Source organism: Malania oleifera, chromosome 1 (genome assembly GCF_029873635.1).
Source record: "Malania oleifera isolate guangnan ecotype guangnan chromosome 1, ASM2987363v1, whole genome shotgun sequence".
In the NCBI taxonomy this organism is placed as follows: Eukaryota; Viridiplantae; Streptophyta; class Magnoliopsida; order Santalales; family Ximeniaceae; genus Malania; species Malania oleifera.
This window is the reverse complement of record NC_080417.1, coordinates 125,546,643-125,568,821: the sequence shown is the minus strand read 5'-3', so window position 1 is coordinate 125,568,821 and position 22,179 is coordinate 125,546,643. Positions and strand designations below refer to the sequence as shown.

Here is a 22,179-nt window from a genome sequence, read left to right as displayed (position 1 = left end):
TCTCAATATCTGCAAAGCAATTTCTCTAACATCTTCTATGGATATATTGAATTTTTATTCACCATCTCCATCTCAAGGGGACGTGTTAACAGATGATTTGTTATTATTCTTGATTTGTTAGTTTAATTAATTGTTTAGTTAAAGTTATTATTTGATTCTTGAGTTGTTAAATTCAGTCTCTTTGAATTTAATTTCGGAATATACATTTTATTTATTTAACAATATGCCAAGGCTATAGTACTGGGTCTTTTTAGACAAATGGTCGCTGCAGGCTTATGAAGAAAATGCTCGTATTATTAAGTGGGGAATTATTGGCGACATAAGACGCACAGGGAGCTATACACTGACGTCTCTGTTGATGATGACACCAATGGTGACCATTATAATCCAGTATCCATTTTAACACAAGAAAGCAAATACATTTACAGAGAGACGTTACAAAGACATGATCTCCGGTTTGGTCTCTGCTGAATTGCGGCCTGTCATCTTGTGCTGCATTCTGTTTCATCTCTACTGTTCTCAAATGGGGTGGTGCTGAGACTGCCAGGGCTCGAAACATGGCAGCAAGAGTCTACAAGGACACCATGGTACGACAAAGGTCAGCACAGTTATGTTATGGGGGTTTTAGAGAGTACAGCAAGAAGATACAAAAAGTAAATTGTCCTTACATCAAGAAAAGCTGTATCAAGATTAATTTCAGTCCTCGACAGTTTCCATTTCATCCTCCACCAGAGAATAGACCACTGCCGTTCTAGATGGTGCATACACAAGGAACGAACGAGGCCGGTTATCATACCACCCTTCCTGCAGGGGTAACCATTAGAGTTTAATTAAACGAATAAGAAGAGACAATGATGATGATGATGATGAATTCTTGGAATAAATAAGAACCCAAAGAATCTTTTTCTTACTGAGCTGAAAAACTCTGCAGCATGATCAATTCTATTGAACCCTCCAAACAAAGCATCATCAGAATCCAAGACAATCTGAAATAGGGGACATGAAATAGTTCTAGTAGAAAGCTTTAAAAACAAACAATAAATAATAAATAATTAACACAAGCAGAAGCCATGGAGAGAGGAAGGATGACAATTTTTTTATTTTTTTTTTTATTTTTTTTTTTAAAGCCAGCTACCATGAGGCATAATCAATATTAACAGGGTGCGGGAAGGAGGCTGAAGTCTTTATGAAGATAAAAATTTTCTTGTTATCATGGTCGCAGCACCACTCACGCTTCTTGTATAGTAAGCTCAGATATGCTTCAAAGGCAAACTTTAGTCACGTGAGCATTTGCATTTTAACCAACCATTGCAAATCATTACATTATATACGCAAGAAAATCCATAACCATTGACTAACCAGAAAGTAGAGATTAACAATTTGACGGATCAACTCTCAAGCAGACCTTTTTCAGCTAGTTCTATGACAAGAATTTACTAATCACAGGATTATTAATCCACGCCTTAATTTTTTTTTTTTCATATTTAAGTTACAAATGACAGAAAAATTAACCGAACCTCACTAAACCAGATGCTATAAAGAATAATAATAATACATACATGGATAAATGCAACATTAGAAATGTGCAAATACAGCAGGCGGGCATATTTGGAAGACGCACCTTATACTTTCCTTGTTTTAAGCATCCCACTCGGTAATCTGAATAGCTGTTTGTCCAGTGAAAATTAAAGACAAAAATAAGGCTCCCCCTCTCAAAGACGATGATCCTGTCTCCTTCATCCTTCCGTGATATAAATTGGTGCTCAGAAGTCATGAACTACACCAAAGATCAATCAGGAAAAAATTAAGGTTCAAAACTAGTATGAAGTTGATTACCAGGTACAGAAAAATTCAAATTTACAAAAAATGCAGATCTAATCTAAAAATCATAACAAGCAGTCTCATGTCAAGAACGAATATCATCAAACACATTTATGCGTTGGGAACTAGTAAGCCAATATACATTATAACCTGTATAATGTAGCACAGTTGAACAACCATGAAAGAATTTCTACTTCCACCCATCACCCCCTACCCCCACCCCAACAACAAAAGTATAATGTGATTGATGATATGCAATCAACCTGAGCATCTTTGAATGAATGGATGCAAACCAGAGGATGAGTCCCTAATACTACTCCATTTGGTTGGGACAGGATGGATAAAAAGGGGGTGGGCAATTTAAAACTCCATGTAATTGGTTGCATTATTGTTTTAGTTGCATTAACTGCTCGTTTCTCATTCTTTTTTAAGATCGAAAAGGGAAAAAAATATCCAACAAAAACAAATAACTGCCCAAGAACATAAATAACCATCCTCATATATCAGAATCATGTAATATTTGCAAATTATTTTTTAGAAAATCTCACAAATTAAGAAATTCATTGAATCAAAACTAATAAATAAATAATAGTGCAGGACATTGTGACCACAGCATATATATTTCAGAAGTTGCACATACAGTATAAGTTTCTTCAAGATGCTGCATGGCCTGATCAAATTCCTGCATTCCACGATATCTTAGATAACCTGCATCCCCCTGGAAACATAAACAATAGCTGTCAATAACTGTGTAGATATTACGCACAACCTATTCATCTGAAAGGGATGCAAGTTGTTCACAGAAACTTTCAAGGTCTTTTAAAGGTGTAGCGCAAGCAATAGACAAGACCTGCGCATAACTATACAAGATATATACATGTTGCAACAAAATGAGTAGTTTGCTGCTGAACTCAAATGTTAGTCAGTTGGAGTAACCAAAAGCCTTTTTTTATGAATCTATGATTTAACACGAAATGGTTCTTTGAATACGAAGTCCAAAATATGTGTTTAAATCGTAATCTAAAACGTTGTAACTCATGAACATGTTAGAAGTATATTAAATAGTCAGATGATAGCACAGAAAGGGTATCATGTCCCTAAAATAAACTAATCCAGGGAATCCACAAAACAAATGGGTTCAGGTTCTACGCAATCTGCAATTATTGACCTTTCCCTTCCTCCTCCCCCCCCCCCCCCTTTTTTTTATTTCTTAAACTACACATAAAAGCATTCTAACAACACAAGCTACTCAAAAATGAAATTGAAAAAGTATTTGGCTTAAAATAAATTGAAAAAAATTTGAATGACGGCAAAATTGTATCCTCCGAGAGCATCAGTAGAAGCAGCACATCAAAGAAACTAAAAATGTTTTTGGTTTAAAGTCAACTATAATGCAAACATACTTGGGTTGACATGGAAATCATACTGGTTGAGACAATGTACAACCCACTACTCTACTCCAATTAAAGCTCATGGGTCTTCGAACAATTGGCCTTGAGTCTAACTGGCCCACAAGGCAAAAGCAAAAAATTCAACGTGGCCTGGTGTCAGACCCTTGATTGCCTTGACATAACGCCAAGGCATGTGGTGTTGTCAACTCATGTGTCAAGGCAATAGCATAAGACGGCTTATAATGGGTTATCTTGTGGGATTTGATGGATTGACATTCTATGTTGCTAAGCAGGGAGCACATAGAAGCTGAGAACATATTAGACATGGTCAGAGATGGACATGGTTGGGGCCATGTAGATTTAATTGTCATGTTTTGTTAGCAAATGTTGGCCACATCCAGCACAATATATGTAGTTGCACTAGTCAAGTGCAGACCCTAGACAATTGGGGTTTCAACTGTATATAATGACAAGTGGGATGACAAGGGACATCAGAGGGAATTTGTGGATGGTGTTCCTGGCTCATGTCTTGAGTGTTTAATCCTCATCCTGAATAAGATTAAAGGTTAGGAGGTGTTGCTCCTGTAAATTTTGTTGCCTTTTGTATGTCGTACTCTCTTTTACTCATTTGTAGGACCAACCAAGGAATTTGGTTGTGTCATTGGCTTAAGCAAGTGAGATTGGTGCTATATAGTGCCAAGGAGAGGTGTGAGGACTTAGACCCCATGACACCTGGCCACACAGGGCAAAAGCAAAAAAATCATTGTGGCCTTCAACATACAAGCCTAAAAAAAATCCCAATAAAAGACAATTATGAAAGAAATCTCAACCAAGTGGATTGGTGCACATGCAACTACAGAGGCAATCTCAACCAATTGGATTAGTGCACATTCAGTTATTGAGGCAATCTCAACCAAGGTTTTAAAACCTGTACCAGTGGCCTAGTGAAGCCACTCAATCGGTCAGACAAGTTGGACTTGTGGGTGAAACCAGTGGTCAAAGCAATGATGTAGCAACAACAACAACAACAATAATAATAATAATAAATCACAATCACGAATTTAGTCAATTAGAGTAAACAATCATAAGGGGAGCTTGGGCACAACGGTAAAGTTGTCGCTATGTGGCCTGGAGGTCATGGGTTCAAGATGTGGAAATAGTCTCATGCTAAAATACAAGGTAAGGCTGCGTACTATAAAACAATCATGGTCCGCCCCTTCCCCAGACCCCACATACGCAAGAGATTTGTGCACCAGGCTGCCCTTTTTAGAATAAACAATCATCACTATATTATTACCACTGTTGTTTTGTTGTTGTTATTGTAGTCGTTCTTAATGAAAACTAAGACAAAATTTGCATTTGTTTCCCATTTTCCTACAAATATATATTTGAAAGATATTACTATTGTTGTTGTCATCGTTATTATTAAGGTAGTGCAGTATTTGGTTAAAAAAATGTATTTAGTCCTATTAAGATTTCACTGATATGGGTATTAGGGGATCTCTTTCATACTTTATCTTGATATATGTATTGGCAGTTCAGTTCCTATGGCATCAACATGCACATGCGGTTATATGTATCTTGGGCTATGTATATATACTATAATTTGTTCTCAAATTAGACAAAAAGTGATAGTTGATCAGCCGGTTCTTTACTGGTCCATACAATTTCTGGTTCTAAACTATCATCCAGCCAGGTGACCAGTTCCGGTCAAACCGGTCAGTCCGGTCTGGGTTAAAAACCATGATCTCAATTAAGCCCTAATTTTTTTAAAAAAAAGTGGCCATTTCTTCATATATATATGTATATGTGTATATATGTGTGTCTATATATATATCAAGAAGTATTCCATATTTTGTATTGATTTTTTGAATTTTCAGTAAAACAGAACACATACGCACACATGGCCATGTATGAAGGAGATGGTTACTTTGGAACCGTTCTCAACTCAACTAGCTTTATTGATTTTACCCTTCAGTTTCTCAATTTTTATTCTCCATTATTAGTTCTAAAGGCAACCTCTTCCACCCCCATCCCCCATGCATAAACTGCTTCATATTACTCGACATGTACAATTCTCCCAAATCCCCCTGATTCCCCACCTACAATAATCATGAAACATGATGCACCAAAAAAAAAAGACTTGAGGTGCGATTTCTCTTCCTTTGCAATGATAACTGATTCAAACCTGTGATATGAGCTAAAGTCAAAATTTACCAGATCAAATCTGCGTCTGCACTTATCATAACTGTTGCTGTTCCCAAGGACTACTTTGCCATTGGGAAGATGTTGATCAGCCCTCGGAAAATCTATCCACTCTGATGAAAAAAAAAGATAAAGAGGATGAAGTTCCTTAGGTTATTCAGGAATCATCAAACCCAACAGCAATTCAATTCAGCGGTGATGACAAGGAGGAAATTATTCGATAAACTTGGGGGGCGGGAGCATACACTTGGCTTATCCTTACCAGGATGCCCAAATTCATTTCCCATGAAGTTCAAATATCCTTCTCCACCTATTCCCATGGTAATCAGTCTGATCATTTTGTGTAATGCTATACCACGATCTATAAGAGGAGTTGATGGTCTATCCAACGCCATGAAGTCATACATATCCTGATCAGGGAAAAGGAAATATTAGATGAGTACCTCATGTCCATCACACTCTTCCTTGAATAATAGTTCACACACATAATCAATAAATTTAACTCCACATCTAGTGGTTTTTAAAAAAATGCAAGAGACCAGACTCATAAACATATCAAATAGAAATTACAGCAAGAATAATAGAATGAAACTTCCATGTTTTTCATGTATTTCTATGCCCATATGCAGGTCACTTTGTAGCTACCATGTATAACACCAAACATATCAAATGGAATGCCACTTTGTATCAATTTTAGGGTGACGTGACTCTAACTCATTCCAACTCAACAAGGTCTCTACAGCTTCATGGATTGACTGCACAATTGTTTCATTATTCTTGTCAACATGATATCCCAACATTCCTATAAGACTGCATGATATAAAAAAACATGTATTCTATTATAATTATATCCATCACTGAATCCTACATTTATTTTTCAAAGGGTCCATTCTGAAAGACTTGTATGAATTTGATTTCAATCCTCTAGTTGTATCAATTCAATTATAATGGAATACTAATAGTAGCTCCCATCACATCCAAAACTAACTACATTCATGCTGCACCCTATGTACCTTAAGAATGTTGCATAGCAAGACACATAGTAGTACGGTCCTTAAAAAAGAACTGCTGAACCAAATTTTACAAGAAATATTTAACAAAAACTATTTCATTAAACTCGAGAAAATAGTTCTACCAAACACCAATCCATAAATTACATAATTAATATGCATTCACTATTGATGTAGACAAAGTTAGCAATTATGTGACGGTATGTAATATGGTTTAAATGAATCACTAAGGCAGTAACAATTAGCAGACAAAAGTACAGAAATTGGTAGAGAGAAACAGTAATGCTTATCATAACTTTCAAAAAATCTAACTCTCAAAAAATCAAACAGAATTTACAATGAAGTGTTCTTCATGATGAACAATATTATCACAAAGTAGAAACTTATCCAACCTTGTCCATCAACCAGAATGCAATAGTTTTGTCACCGACTAAAGCTTGGTCATGACTTTCAGCATAAGCAACACATTTTTCCAACCACCTTCGGTTGGTAAATGTGTGTACAATGTCACCCATTTTCCAATCTTCATCCCTTTTCCTATATCAAGAAGCAAGACAAGCAGACAGTAGTGAGATTGCTTATGCCATGTACATTAATTGCAACAATAATAAAAACAAATCAACATTAACTTTTCTTGAACACTCAAATCAACATATATTTTGTGTACAAACACAGCTATTATATAATTCCTTATACGCAGACAAAACCAAGGCAGAGTGCCAAAGCCTGATTTGCATGCCGGTTCAAACAAACCTGGGTTCAGGCAGGATATATAGATTAGTGTCCTTCTAGAACAACATTCAAATTCATACACTTGCGCATCAGATCGCAGTAAATGTCAGTTTCATACAACTTCTATCTCAATAAATTTAACAACTAATATCAGGCCAACATCAATGCTCTGAAATAAGAAGGTTCATTTTGCTAAACTTCATTGCACTAATTTAACTAATAAAATAGATGCCCATGCCTGGAAGTCTGTGTTTCTTTTGGCATTTTTAGCAAATCTGCAAGGATTTTTTTGGAAACAAAACATATAGAGGGTGCATAAGCAGCAGGCTTTGGGATCAGGTTCCTAAGGCATTCTCCCAAGGGAAAAGAGAATTTAGCAACTATTCCATATCCGGCTTCCATTTTTTTGGAGCCTGCATGGATGAATTTGTGATGCTAGGAGGCAGTGCAGGACAGGAATTGTTCTTAAATTGGTTTTTGAAAGGGAAGGGGTTAGTTTCCCCTACAACCTTGAATATAAATAAATCCAATGAGAGTTGAAACAACAGAAAGGAAAATGATGAACTGTTTAGAGATTCATTAGAGACGTACTTGAGAAGTTCGATCCACTTATCAGCAATGGCCATATGCAGGCGATAATCAAAACCCACACCACCATCTTGAGTAGGAATACAAAATGTTGGCATTCCACTAACCTACAAAAATAATAAACAATAATAACAACAACAACAACAACAGCAACAGCAACAACAACAATAATTGAAATAAAGAAAAATCACAAGGAAAAAAGAATAGTCAGTAAACAGTGCTGACAGTTATTGTTGATTTACAGTGTATTAGCTGTGTATAATTGATAAAACAGAATACTACCGTGTCAATTTGACACGAAGGGCATTTTAGATTGTAATTCACAAATATGTTACATCAGCTCTACGTGATAATCCCTGGACAGTTTCCTTTTAGTATCCTACATTTGCTAAGGTCTTGAAGCATCTCGACGGATTAAAAGGTGGTGACTTTTTTCTTTAGGTGGTCATACTACTTTGATTCAAGAAGCTCTTTCTTCTATTCCTCTTTGATTGATGTCCTTGTTTAGGATTCCAGTTGGACTGGCTAATATATTGGAACGTGTGATGAAGAACTTCCATGTCAGTGAGACAAGGGATCGCCGAGTTTGGGAAGTTATTTGGAGGTCTAAGGAAAAGCTACGAGGGTCTTAGTAATTTGATGTCTAAAAACATTGCCCTAATAGGGAAATAGTTTTGGCATTTTCCCTCAAAAATAAATTTCTTCAGCATAAGGTGATCATATGTAATTTTGGTTGGGCGGGATGCTAATATTGGCATTAGGGTTACTCGTGAATCATTGGAAATTCTTTTTGCAGACTTCTTGTTTTTTGTTTTGTTAAATACAATGTTGGGGGTGGCTCTCATGTTGGTTATGGGAGGATTTGTGGTTTGAGGAAAATCAATTTCTACTACTGAAAAACTTCTTTCTTCTATCTTGGTTGTTGAAGGTGATTCATTTTCTTGAGGGTTTTCATTTTTGGAAAGAACAAAACGCTAGGGAGGCTGCTGCTCGTTAAAATTCTTTCCATCCTTCTTCTAGAAGAGGTCCTAGGGTGTGGAGTTTGGATGGTTCTGGAATGTTTTCTAGCAAGCCATTTATTTCTCAGTTGATCCATTCATCTACCCCTTTCCTTTGATCAATTCAAGGCCTTTGTTGGTTTGGCCATCCTTTACAGAATTAAACACCAATTATGTCTTTGAAGTCTTTCTTGTTGGCTTCTTTGAGTGGGTTTCATGGGCAAATGGATGCTAGAAGGTTATGGATTTGTGTAGCGTTCGCAATTGCATAGGGCATTTGGTTAGAGAGTGTTAGATTACCACTTCACCTAAAATCTTAAGCAGCAGTTAGCTTGTGGGTCAACAATGTACATCAAGCATTAACACTCCCCCCGCACATGCAACTCGATAGCACATGGAGAAATAAACACACAATAAATAACACCCATTACAGGTAAAACCATAATTTTTAAAACAACGCACAATGAAAGAAAGCAACAACACTAGAACCTAGGACCACATGGCTCTAATTCCATGTTAGATTACCACTTCACCTAAAAACTTGAGCTATTAGGTTCTGGATTACCACTTCACCTAAAAACTTGAAGTATTAGTTTCTGGGCCAATAACGCAGATTAATCAAGCTTTAAAAGAGAGGAATGCTCACATTTTGAATATTAGTCGAATTTTTAGAAACCAACCTTTCTAATTCCACCTCATTTTTTTTTTCCCCCCGGAACAGCTACTTCTTTCCTCTTTACCACCATGGATCTTATTTGAGGTCAAGAAAAGCACTGATGCAGTGGCAGCTTGCTTCTGCCCCAAAGGTAGATGAAGACCCACTGCCTCACAGTTTATAAAAGAAAGACTATGGGTTTCATTCTGATTAGGGACCTGGCATTCAACCAGGATATTAAATCCAATAGGAATAGACTTTGGGCATGCCCATTCAGTTAGCCCAGCTGAGACATACCTGGAGGGTTTTCTTTGTCATTAACCAAGCCCAAAGTAGAATCATAAATCTTACTTTGGGCCACCTTAACCGACAGGCTCATCAGAGGTTTTAATAGGCCTTCATTGCTGTCAAACAACCGGGCCAGTTCTGATGCAATCGTCAAAGACCTAGGCCCAACCCACCCAATCTTCATCAACCCTCATCCATGCAGGAAACCCTAGACGCATCTAGATTCAACCCCTCCATCCAGAATCCTTGCTCTTAGCAACTTCGACTGATTGAGTGAAGCAGGCTGAAGGACTTCCTCTTGCATCTTCACCCCCCACAAGGAATAGACACCACCTCCGGCACACCCTTACAAGTCGAACGAACACCAGCAGCATCAGATTCCTGAACTACCTGAATCCAAGAACGATTCTCAATGATCATTTTGCTACCTACACCATCAGTGCCAGGAATAAGACAGCACACAAGAGCACTAAATTCTTTCCCAAATTGAAGCCATGCATCACCACTGGACCCTTCAGGAACAAAGATAAGTACCTTCTTCCTCTCCATCCATGCCCTAATTCCAAGAGCTTACCTGCCAGTTGCATGAATCACCATCCAATAGTTAACGAAACCCACCCAGAAGCTTCAAAAACCCTTGCTTAACCTTCCAACAAGAGACGAAAATCCCTGCAAGAACCGTGTTGCAGCAGCCAATGAAAGTACAACCCACCGATTGTGTTGCCGATTCTTCTCAAGAGCGAACAAAGCTGCAACCTTCCCACTTTATCCAACCTCTGATCAAAGGATTTCGATGTGGACTAAACGAACCCCCTCCATCAAGATCTAAGTGCACCACAAAGTGAATAGCAAAATGAGAGATGGAAAGGTCTTCATGCGGGAGAGAATACCATCACAGTTCTTCTCCATATGAAATCAAGTGTTGAAAAAAAAACCAAGAAAAAGAACGAAAGAAAGGAAGGGGGTTCACAGGATCAATTTTAACACCTACATTTATAATAGGTTACTACATTATGATAGAAAAACCACTTGCATAGATGAGATTATTAATGAAACACTTTAGATTGAAAAGGAGAAGCTACAACCTAAGGGAACGAGAGGTCCGTCCGAAAATAAAAAGAAAAAGAGAAACAAAACAAAAACTAATAATAATGAAAAATAAAAAAATAATAATAAATAACAGAATAGTACTTCTAAGTAAGAAAACCCATTTTCAATCCCTTTCCATCATAATTCACCAAGCACTTTAAATTTGCAAGCCCCCTCAAACCTTTCTTCACTTTGTACTTAACCCCATCAAAGTGCACTTCAATTCCACCAGCATCACACGTTTTTAAATCCAGTTTATCCATCATATCTTGGGCTTCCAAGTACTTCCTAAAAATCACCTCCATTGGTGTATGTAAAATTCCATCATTGCACTGTAGTTTATTATCCATCCATTGTTCTAAAAAATAGGAAACCCCTTCAATCCTTCCAACGGGGAAAGATGTACATACGATAGGTACCCGAGAACATCACAGAAATCAGAAACATATCCATATTGTTTCTGGATCTCATCCAACAGCAAACTATCATCACAGTCAAATTCGCTGACACCATCACTATTGTTATCTGAAAAATCTCCCCACTTCTAGCCTTCTTTCCTTTGCTAACTCCATTAGTTGCTATATCCTTCATCTTAGCAAGTGTATGTTCCACAATGCTCAACTCTTTCAGAATCTCTCATTGTAATCTTTGGCCTTATCTCACCAGAATGCTCTCTTTGCTTCATATAATTTCCTCATTCCACACCCATCATAGCAGCCTTCCAACGGCCATACACCTTTTGACCCTTAGATTTTTCAGAATTAAATCCTGAAACACCAGATTTCCTATCCAACCCAGCTCCTTTTTTTATTAATCCTGGTGACACCAGCCTCTAATCTCTCTGCAAAACCAGAATCAACAGCCAATCTGACACACTATTATCATCATTTTCGTCGCAAACTGTTTTCAAAACCAAATTAAAACCATTCTGATTATGCTCTGAATGTTGATCAATACTATGCTTATTTTGGAGAGCTGGAGAGAGATTTTGTATTTCATTACCATCTAGCTGAATACCCACCTCTCTCGTATATAAATCTTGGCTAGGAAAGCGGGCTTGTTCAGAAACAGGGTCATGCAAAGGAAGGGCCTGATCACCCATATCCTTGCACTGGGCCTACTTAGATACGAGGTCCATCTGTGAATGCCCCTGTTTATAAGAGCCTTCTTTTGAATCCAGATAAAGGTCCATAGCATTCTTGTCAAAACACTCGGCCTGTTCTATTAAATGCCCAAACTTTGTTAAAAAAGAAGCATCACCTTTCTCAAAAACCTGGCTCAAATCCAAGATGAGTACCAAATGACCAGGCCCAGACTTCGTAGCCTTGTCGTCCCCTTTCGCAACCCTAGCCGCCTCTGCAAGATTAGCAACAACCACCGGAACCCTAGTTCCCTGCACCTTATGGACATTTGCCTCTGATCGAGCGGCACTGTAATCTGGTAACAGCAACTCCTGATTCCTTCAATCACAGATAAGCCCTGTACTTTAGACACAATTTTGCTAATTGTGGACTACTTAATCAGCCTTCATCTATCTTTCATTCCATCACCACCTTACTCTACAATCTGGGAGCTGAAGTGCTTGCAATGCATGCTCCTTCAAAAACATGACAAATTTCCTTTGCGAAATGGCAGAACTTGTTCGCGAAGCTTCACTGTCCAATTCCATTTATGCCTCCAGGAATGAACACTGAAAAATTCTTACCTTTTCCCCTCAGCCCTAAATCCAAAAACTTCCCCACCCTCGTTTACTGAGTGTGTTGGATTCTTTCTTCCCAAATTTGTGGGAGGACACAAGGTTTTGGATTGGGGATACTTCGGGGCTCTTTTCTTCAAGGTCTTTTTTCTTAAATGTTACTAAATCCACAAACCATAGACCCTTCTTGTTAAATAAAGTTGTGTGGAAAGCAAAGGTTCCATTTAAAGTATGGACCCTCACAATCAACAAGATTTACAAGTTACAGATGAGGAGACCCTACAAAGCTCTTAGTCCAGATATTTGTATGCTGTGCAGCGGTTCAAATGAGAGTTCTAGCCATCAATTTCTTCATTGTAAGGCGGTGAGATGCATATGGAATAATCTATTTTCGTTTTTTGAAGAAGAATGGGTGGCTTGACTGCAGAATCTATTTCTAATGGTAAAGTTGTGGGGTTTTGGAAATAATAAAAAAGGGAGGAGTTTTGGGTCTGGTCAGTTTTTTCAGTGCTGTGGTGGCGTGGATTGAAAGGAATAACAGAATTTTCAGAGAGAAGAAAACCCTTTCCTCTGTAATCTGGTAGAAAAGTCATTTTTTACTCCTCCTTTTGGGCACATTATTTTGGGATTTTAATGGTTTATCGCTGTCTGATGTCCAAAGAGATTGGATGGCAGCTTTAAAGTAACTGTGCTTCTTTGTTAGTTTTCAGTTTTCCTAGTTTCTTATCCTCCATTATTCGTAATTATTCTTTTCACTAACAGATCCTTTTTTGTTATTAGGGAAAAAAAAAAAAAAAAAAACTTCCCCACCCTCATCCACCTAGTCTCCATCCAGCAATGGAGGTCTTCCTTGCGACCGCTTCTGGAGCCCCTTCCCAATTGAACGAAAGTCGATAAACCATCAGTGAGCCAGGAAACTGCCTCCTTCGTGAATTTAACCCATCTATTTCAAGAAACATTATTCTTGAGCACAAACAAGTGAAGGGGTCTCCCACTCCTTATCCAATCACAGATCAAAGGATTTTCCTTCAATCTGCACCAAGCACTTTAACATCACCTCCTGGTAGCACAACCATGTTTGTGTTCGTGCAGTGGTGAAAGAGTTGCTATGTGAGAGAAAGAGGGACCCATCCTTAGGTTTTTAATAGTATCTGAAGTCTAGATCTGTCAAAGAGAAGAAGCAACTTCGCAGTTCGAACCCTGCTAGAGCTTCGAATGAGCCTTCAAAAAGTTTCAACGATGAAGCTTTGAACAGTCGAACTTGCTTGGCCTTGTGAGATGGATCTTCGAGAACAAGCAGGGAACAGTTGAAAACTACTAGGGCTTGCAATATGAAGATTCAAACTTTCTGTCTGCACCTTTTGGTCTCATTATTTATGAAACATTTAGAGTAGTCTATTACATCTTTTCCAATCCATATAGGCAAGGTGTTTCTCTCAATAAAGTTTGGGTAACCTCCTGCCAGCCCAAAAGCATATATCAAAATTTTCAAAATTTGCTTGTGGGGATTGCTCAACTCCATCTGTGATGCACTTAATGTCCTAATCTTTTCACATGCAGTCAATCCCAAGCCCGGGTAAAGGAGGAGGGTTGCATTAGGTAGCTGACAGCCAGCATAAAATTTGTTAGATCACTATGATATGAATCCTTACTAAATATTATCTAGAGCATCCCCTACGAGTGATTCATTGCACTAATACCAGCCAGGTGTAACGAAAAGTGGGCGAGGGCGGGCTAGGACATCGCCTCGAAGCGGCGCACCGTGTCAGCGCCCGAGTAAGGTGTCAAATATGCGAGAGTTCTCACATCATTCTAGACGTGAGCGGTAAAGAAATTAGTTCAAGAGACTAGGCTTAGATTAGCAATTTGGAATATAGGGTCACTTACGAGGAAAAAGCACAGAAATTTTGGACACAATGATTAGAAGAAAAATTAATATAATTTGCTTTTAAGAAACTAAGCGGGTGGGGGAGAAAGCTAGAGAAATTGATAAAATAGGATTTAAACTTTGGTACACTAGAAAAAAAAAAAATAATAATAATAATAATAATAATGGGGTAGGAATTATTGTAGACAAACACCTAAATGGTAGAATTGTAGATGTAAATAGAGTAGGAGATAACAACAACAACAACAAAACCAAGCCTTAGTCCCACTAGGTGGGGTCGGCTATATGAATCATTTTCCGCTAATTTATGCGATCCTGGACCATTTCTTTTGATAGATTCAAGGATATTAAATCCTTGAATAGGAGATTGAATTATAAAAATCAAGATGGTCTTAGGCAAAGAGATAAGTAAGCTTAGCAGAAAATATTAAGAGACAATTTTGGGAAGATATGGATAGTATTATACAAGGCATATCAGGGACGAAGAAAATATTCATAGGAGTAGATTTCAATGGACAAGTTGGAAGAGATAATAAAGGTTATAAGAGGATACATTGAGGATATATATATGGAGACAAAAATGAGCCTGGGGGAGATGATCTTAGACGTTGCCATGTCATATGATTTTATTACAATGATTACTTGTTTTAAGAAAAGAGAACACTTAATAACCCTTAAAAATGGACAAAATAAAAAGTCCAATACTTTTTTTCTTAACTAGGAGGGTAGATCGTTTATCATGTAAGGATTGTAAATTTATCCCAAATCAAAGCTTAACCACACAATATAGCGTTTTAGTGTCAGATATATGTATCAAAAAATGGAAGGGAAAGGATAAAATAAATCAATATAAGAGAACTAGGTAGCGGAACCTAAAGTGAGAAAATATAATAAAATTTAAAGATAAAATAATCAAATATGGTCATTGAACTATAAAGGATGATATAGATACAAATACTCTTTAGAGTAGGATAGCTAGCTCTATTTAAAAAATAGAAAAAGAGATTCTAAGTGAATCAAGAGGAAGATTCTCAAATAGCAAAGAAAGTTGGTGGTGGGATCAAAAATGTCCAAAAATTTGTAAAGACAAAACGAATTTGATATAAAACATGGCAAAAATGTAGAAACTTGAATAAGTAAAAAGAGGCAAAAAAAGATGCAAAAAAAAAGGTCGTTGGTGAAGCTCAACATGGATCATTTAATAATTTATATGATAGATTAGATACAAAAGAAGAGAAAAGAGAAATATATAAACTTGCTAGAGCTAAAGAAAGAAAGAGTACGGAATTAGGTAATGTAAAATGAATAAAAAGTGAGGATGATATTGTCCTAGTTAAGGAAGAAGACAAAAGAAAGATGGCAAAGTTACTTTAGTACGCTATTTAATGAAAACCAAATAGAAGGCTTAAGCTTAGAATTGACAAATGAGGAAAAGGCTGAAAATATGAGATTTATTTGCAATGATTAGAGTTAACAAAGTTAATTTTGCACTTAAAAAGATGAAAAATGGAAAAGCTATAGGACTGGATAACATCCCAATTGAAGTTTGGAAATGCTTGGGTGACAACGGAATTATATGGTTATCTAATTCATTTAACACAATCATAAAAACAAAGAAAATACCAAATGAATGGAGGAAAAGTACTTTAATACCTATATACAAAAATAAAGGAAATAGTCAAAATTGTAATAACTATCGTGAAATTAAACTAATGAGTCATATGATGAAATTGTGGGAAAGGGTAGTTAAACCAAGATTAAGGCGAGAAATGAAGGTCTTAGAAAATCAATTTGGTTTTATGCCCTGGGAGATCTACTATAAAAGCTATATATCTTTTAAGAAGATTAATGTTTAGGAAAAAGAAGAGGGACTTGCATATGGTATTTATTGACTTAGAGAAAGCATATGATAGGGTACTTAGGGAAGTTCTATGGTGGGTTTTAGAAAGAAAAAAAAAAGGATATATGTAGTAGGCATGTTTATGTCATTAAGGATATGTACAATGGATTAATGACTAGTGTAAGGACTATAGGTAGAGAGACTAAAGAATTTCCAATCACAATAGGTGTACATCAAGGATCTACTTTGAGCCCTTAATATCCAAAATGAGATTCTATAGGGTATGTTGTTTGCAGATGATATTGTATTGATTGATGAAACTAGGGGTGGAGTAGAGGCTAAGTTAGAATTATGAAGAGAAGTTTTAGAATCTAGATGTTTTAGGATAAGTAGAAATAAGACCAAATATATGAAATGTAATTTCAGTAATAGTAGGAGGAATATTGGAGACAAAGTTAAACTTGATGATAAAGAAATAAATAGCACTTGTAGATTTCGATACTTTGGTGCAGGCTAAAGGAGAAATTGAAGAGGATGTAATATATAGAATTAAAGAAGATTGGGTAAAATGGAGAAGTGTTTCAAGTGTGCTTTGTGATCGTAGAATACCCTCAAAATTAAGGAAGTTTTATAGGATGGTTATACGACCAACTATGCTATATGGATCATAACGTTGGGTGACTAAGAAACAACATATCTAAAAGGTAAAAGATGTTGAGATGAGAATGCTTAGATGGATGAGTGGTATAACATTGAAAGATAAAATAAGAAATGAACATATTCAGGGTAAGTTAGGGATAGATCGTATAAAAGATAAGATAAGGGAGAGACGCCTCAGATGGTTTGGGTACTTGTAACGTAGGCCACATGGTAAACCAGTGAGGAAGAGTGAGTCAATCATTGTGAGGATTAATAATAAGGGTAGGGGTAGACCAAAAATAACTTGGAATGAGAAAGTGAGTAAAGATTTAATAGCCCTGAGTTTGTTGGGAGAAAGCCCATGATCCTATAAATTGACAGAAAAGGATTCCTATAGCCAACCCCACCTAGTGGGACTTAAGGCTTGGTTTTGTTGTTGTTGTTGTTGCTTGTGGGGATTGCTCACTGCTTATTATGTAAGCAAGGATTGGAAACTACGGAAGTTGAACCATAAAAATGCTAATAGAGAAATCAAGAGGGGTCACTGAGAAATTAAGGGTTCAATTTATTTGAATTCATCGGACTGCCAACAGGGATTTGGGACCTTAGTTCCTTAACCTTTCTTATTCAAATGAGATCTAGATGGTGAACACCCTTCTGCATCAAACTCCGTCCTTCTGATTCTTGTTGGGTTCTTTTTATTTCTTCTTTCTAGTTGGAAGACTCTTATTTTTCCTAAATCTTGTACTTCCTTTTTATTAATACAATTGTGGATCAAGTAATTTTGGTTAACCATATTGAGAGGGGTTCATCTTAGTTGTGACCAAAATCCAAATTTGAACTCCATAGCAAAAACATTATAAGAATAAAAAATAATTATAATTAGACAAGACTTCCAGATTAAATGAAATAACATATAATTATAAATAGACAAAACTTCCAGATTAAATGAAATAACATATAATTATAAATAGACAAAACTTCCAGATGAAATAAAATAACATACATCTTCACCAATGGTAACGGCCTCGGGGTAGAGCCCATGAATGAGATCATTAACCAACATCAGGTAAACTACAGCATCTACGTCAGTTGCATATCCAAAATACTCATTGTAATTTCCAGTAAATCCCACCTGACAGCAGCACAAGAATCAAAGTCAGGGCACAACAATAATAGGATACCAAATAAAAGTTAAATAATATACAGACCGCAACTAACCCAGCCTAATTGGCAATAAATCAGGAATGTAGAAAGGCGACTAGTAACACTAAACATGAGGCATATGGTAATTTACATAACACAGCGTAATTTTCAATAATTAGGAATGCAAGAAAGGCCATCAGTAGCACTAAATTTGCGGCATATGGTAATTTACATAAGCATGCAGCCAGAATGGTCATATAAAAATGTGCAAGTAGAAAATAAGAGAGTAAAAATAGAGTAAAAAAGGAAGATGATAGTGAAGAGTAATAAATAGAAGACGACTAGTAACACTAAATATGATGCATATGGTAATTAACATAATGCAGCCTAATTTTCATCTACGTCTTCTTCTTCTTCTTCTTCTTTTTCGCATGAGTAAAGGAGTATAACATTAAAGGGCACCAAGGGAGTGCCAACCCAAATGCAGCAAAAGGTTAGAACAATACCTATGGCCTATGGGGGAAAAAGGGATATATATTAAAAAAAGGACACACACACACACACACACACACACACACACACACACACACATATATATATAATTGAGTCCAGGGCTGCAAATTGGGATAAAAGATCCTAAAACCAAAAAAAAAAAAATTGTATTTGAATTAGCAAATTCTTCAACTTCTGAATGGAGTCAATGGACAGCTCCTTTATATGAATAGTTCTACTATTCCTTTCCTTCTAAATATACAACACAAAAAGGAGAAGGGGGCTACTAAATACCACACCTTCTTCCTTAACCTCAGATGCATTCTTCTGTGCTTTGAAGCTATCCATAGGCAGAAAGTTAATTTGGGGAAAAGTGAGCTAATTCCCCTTGGAAATGGAGTTGATGGGTCATCTTATAGCTAGGATTTTGCATTGCAAAGTGGGGGCCTACCCTATGAATTACTTGGAGCCTCTCCTTGGGGCCAAATTTAAACAAAAGGGTGTAAGAGATCCCATAGTGTCAAAAATTTAAGAAGAAGGTAGCTGGTTGGAAAAAGACTTTATCTTTCCGAAGGTGGAACCTTTTCCAACCTTCCTATGTACCACAGTCTTTGCCCTAGAATGGACGAGGAATTTAAATCCCATATGGCAGGTAGTCAAGCAACCAATCTATATGGGAGGTTTGGCTTCAAATCCCTTGCATCGTGTAAAATTGCCCTTCAGGCAAAATGGAGGGTTGAATATGTTTTTCACTTTGTTTCGTTTTTAATGTGGGAAATTATGGCAGCATCCTGTTTTGGCATCATCTTAAGTAAGGAGATGGCCCTTTTATTAACAGATGTCCTTTCTCTGGCAGGAACAAGGATGCCTTGTTGAGTTCTTACTATGCCCTCTGAACATGGGGCTGACTTGGAACATTCCTTTCAACATAAATGCCCGGGATTGGGAGCTGGAATCCCTCTTCTTTTTCTTTGTTGTGGTGTATGGAGTGGTGCTCAACTTGGAAGGTCAAGATAGGCCAATCTGAAATTGAACACCAGCTGCTGTTTTTTAAGTCAACACATACCATAAAGACATGAAAAAAGAATGAATCATGTTTAAAGACAAATGCTAAAAAAGTGGTTCTTCTAATTTCCCCGGAAAGCTAGTTGGAAGACAAGTACTCCAATCAAAGTGGTTATTTTATTTTATTTTATTTATTATTATTATTATTATTTTGGGTTGCTTGGGAAGCTACTTGGAGTAGGGTCTTGACCATTATTCCTCTGCCTATTGGACTAGATATTTGTGGGGGTTGGCTTTATATCTTCTTGGCTTTGCTTGGCAGTAGCTGCTTAGCTGGGCCAGTTAGGGAAGAACTTTGAACCAGGAGAGGTATAAATATATGTGCAGAGAGTAAATATTTCTTAGCCCTGGTACCCCTCACCATTTTTTTGGTTTGTGGAGGGAGAGAAATAGAAGACATTTTGAAGGAGTTGAAACAACTTTTAATCCTTAAAAATATGTGGCCTAAGTCTCTCTGCTTGGATTGGTGGGCAATACTTCATGGAGATCTGCAGATATTGAACCTCAAGGGAGTAGTTCACTCTTTAAAGGCCTCGAGGGGGTAAATGCAAATGTCATAAATCTCAATGGAGGTTTTCAGCATAGTTGTCAAATTGAGATTGGAATCATGAATCAAAATTTGAAATTTTGAGATCAAGAAACAACATTCGGATCGTAAGACTCAGTCAAATCTCTAAAAACCAATCCTAAATATCATGCATATACTTGAAATTTAAATTACTTTCATAAATTTACATGATTGTTGCTTTGCTTGTGTATTCAACGAGTTGATACTAACCATGTTTTACAATAATTAAGTAATGTTAATTTATATTGAAATTTCATTTAGTTTATTAGTGGTAGGAGGAACTTAAAAGGAAATTAACAAGGCACCTGTCAAAACATTATAACATAAGAGTAGGGGCAGACTAGAGGGAGAAAAAAAAAAAAACCTAAACAGGGGCATCATAAACCAGCCGTGGCACTTGGCAGCACCTGGCACCAATGCACACCAGCAATGGGCACCTAGAACAAAGCAGCACTGCATGACCATTGTCGTCACCAGCTCCTGCTAGAAAAGGACACTTGGCAGGCAGCTGGCAGCAAGTAGCTGCTGTCTTGACCCATTCCTGCCATGCAGAGCAGCAACAATACACAAAACATCATAAATTCCTTTTGTAAACCCTAGTTCAAGGGAGGAGGAAGGAAAAATAAGAAAACACTGCAGAAAGTCAGGAAAAAAATTACATAAATTTTAGAGGAAACTTGAAATAAATTGGAGAAAGCTGAAAATCAAATATGTGTTCTTAATTTTCATTTATTCTTCTTAGGATTTTGGGTATTCAAATGAAATAGGGGCAGAAACTTGCATGGAATCATGGTGTCTTAAATTTCCACGAAATTGTCGAAATCGAAATGGCAGTCAATTTCCATCAGAATCTCAATGAATCATCCGAAATTTATCGAAATCTTGATATTTTAGTGAAACTTGTCAAAATTTTAACTATACGATGAAATTTCCTCGAAATTCAAATGAAAAATTAAGGAGTGAAGTGAAATTTCTCTTAATTTATTTTATTTATTTTTATCGAAACAAAATATTTTTACAAGTGCTATTACAATTATATGAAAATATAAACTTATAGAAACATTTTATTTAACCATTCATGTCTAAATTATTATTATTTTTATAATAAATAATATTTAAATAATTTATGAATTTCATTTGTATTAACTGAATATGTTTAATGTACATTATTTTACAAATATGTTTGTTACACATACAAACATACTATATTACAACTTTTCCATTCATACACAACATAGATGTATTTAACTTGTAATATATTAGTCCTAAAACTTACATTATTATGTCTGTTAACCATTTCTAAAGTTTCACAAAGAATTCCATGCTTTACTACTGATTTCCATTATTTTTTCAAATGGAAATCGAAATTTCCGTACTCTTGGAGCTTCAAAATTTGAATCAAAATCAAAATTTAAGACCTTGCATGGAATTGAATCCTCAAGGAAGATTTAAGCTTGTTATTTCTACTTGATATGGCTGCATATATGTTTTCTTTGGTTATGATAGCTGCGTACTTTGTTTAGTTAGTAAATTTTAATGTGATAGATATTCATCTAGTAAGGATGGTTTTTACTTACCATGGTATGGTTGTGGCCGTGCATCTATTGAGCTGCTATTATGTAAAATAAATAGCTGGCACTTTGTGTTGTTTGTGGCTGTGATATTGTGGGATTTGAGCAAGTAGGGATTGTGACTCCCTAGGGTGAAAGGCCCTAATCCTTCGGAGGGTATTTCCGAATTGAGTGCAGTTGGACAAGCTGGAAATTGGCACTTGTTTGAGATAAAAATCGCACTTGTTTGAGAAACCACTGATATGTTTAAAAAAAAATTGTTGAAACACATGCTATTCGAGTGTTTTGTGATTGCAACTTTAGATGAAGAGATTTGCTAGAATAAATGGTATCCTCGTGCATACAGGTTAGAATAAAGAGTGTGTTCATGCGCCATATCATTATGTCAGCACATAAGAAATCAGATCTAAAAGTATAGAAATCTTTATTTGAATAAGGGGGAACAAAGAATGTCCGCTGAGCTCATAGTTGCTCACCTTACTCCTTAACAATTTCAG

The 22,179-nt window shown here is 36.5% G+C and overlaps 1 protein-coding gene across 2 annotated transcripts in view; it reads right to left on the bottom strand.

The window, feature by feature from the left end:
* Positions 1-276: 276 nt before the first annotated feature.
* The window catches only part of LOC131154022 (1,4-alpha-glucan-branching enzyme 1, chloroplastic/amyloplastic-like), an 86,009-nt gene continuing 64,106 nt past the window's right edge, over positions 277-22,179 (bottom strand). For both annotated transcript variants that reach the window (XM_058106481.1, XM_058106484.1), the window contains exons 14-23: positions 17,847-17,975; positions 7,751-7,854; positions 6,820-6,964; positions 5,680-5,827; positions 5,430-5,530; positions 2,462-2,539; positions 1,622-1,777; positions 912-986; positions 669-804; positions 277-571 (exon numbers count right to left, since the gene is read on the bottom strand). In XM_058106481.1, the coding sequence (XP_057962464.1) occupies positions 697-804; positions 912-986; positions 1,622-1,777; positions 2,462-2,539; positions 5,430-5,530; positions 5,680-5,827; positions 6,820-6,964; positions 7,751-7,854; positions 17,847-17,975 (1,044 nt within the window). In that variant the 3' untranslated portion in view covers positions 277-571; positions 669-696. The remainder of the gene's footprint in view (positions 572-668; positions 805-911; positions 987-1,621; positions 1,778-2,461; positions 2,540-5,429; positions 5,531-5,679; positions 5,828-6,819; positions 6,965-7,750; positions 7,855-17,846; positions 17,976-22,179) is intronic.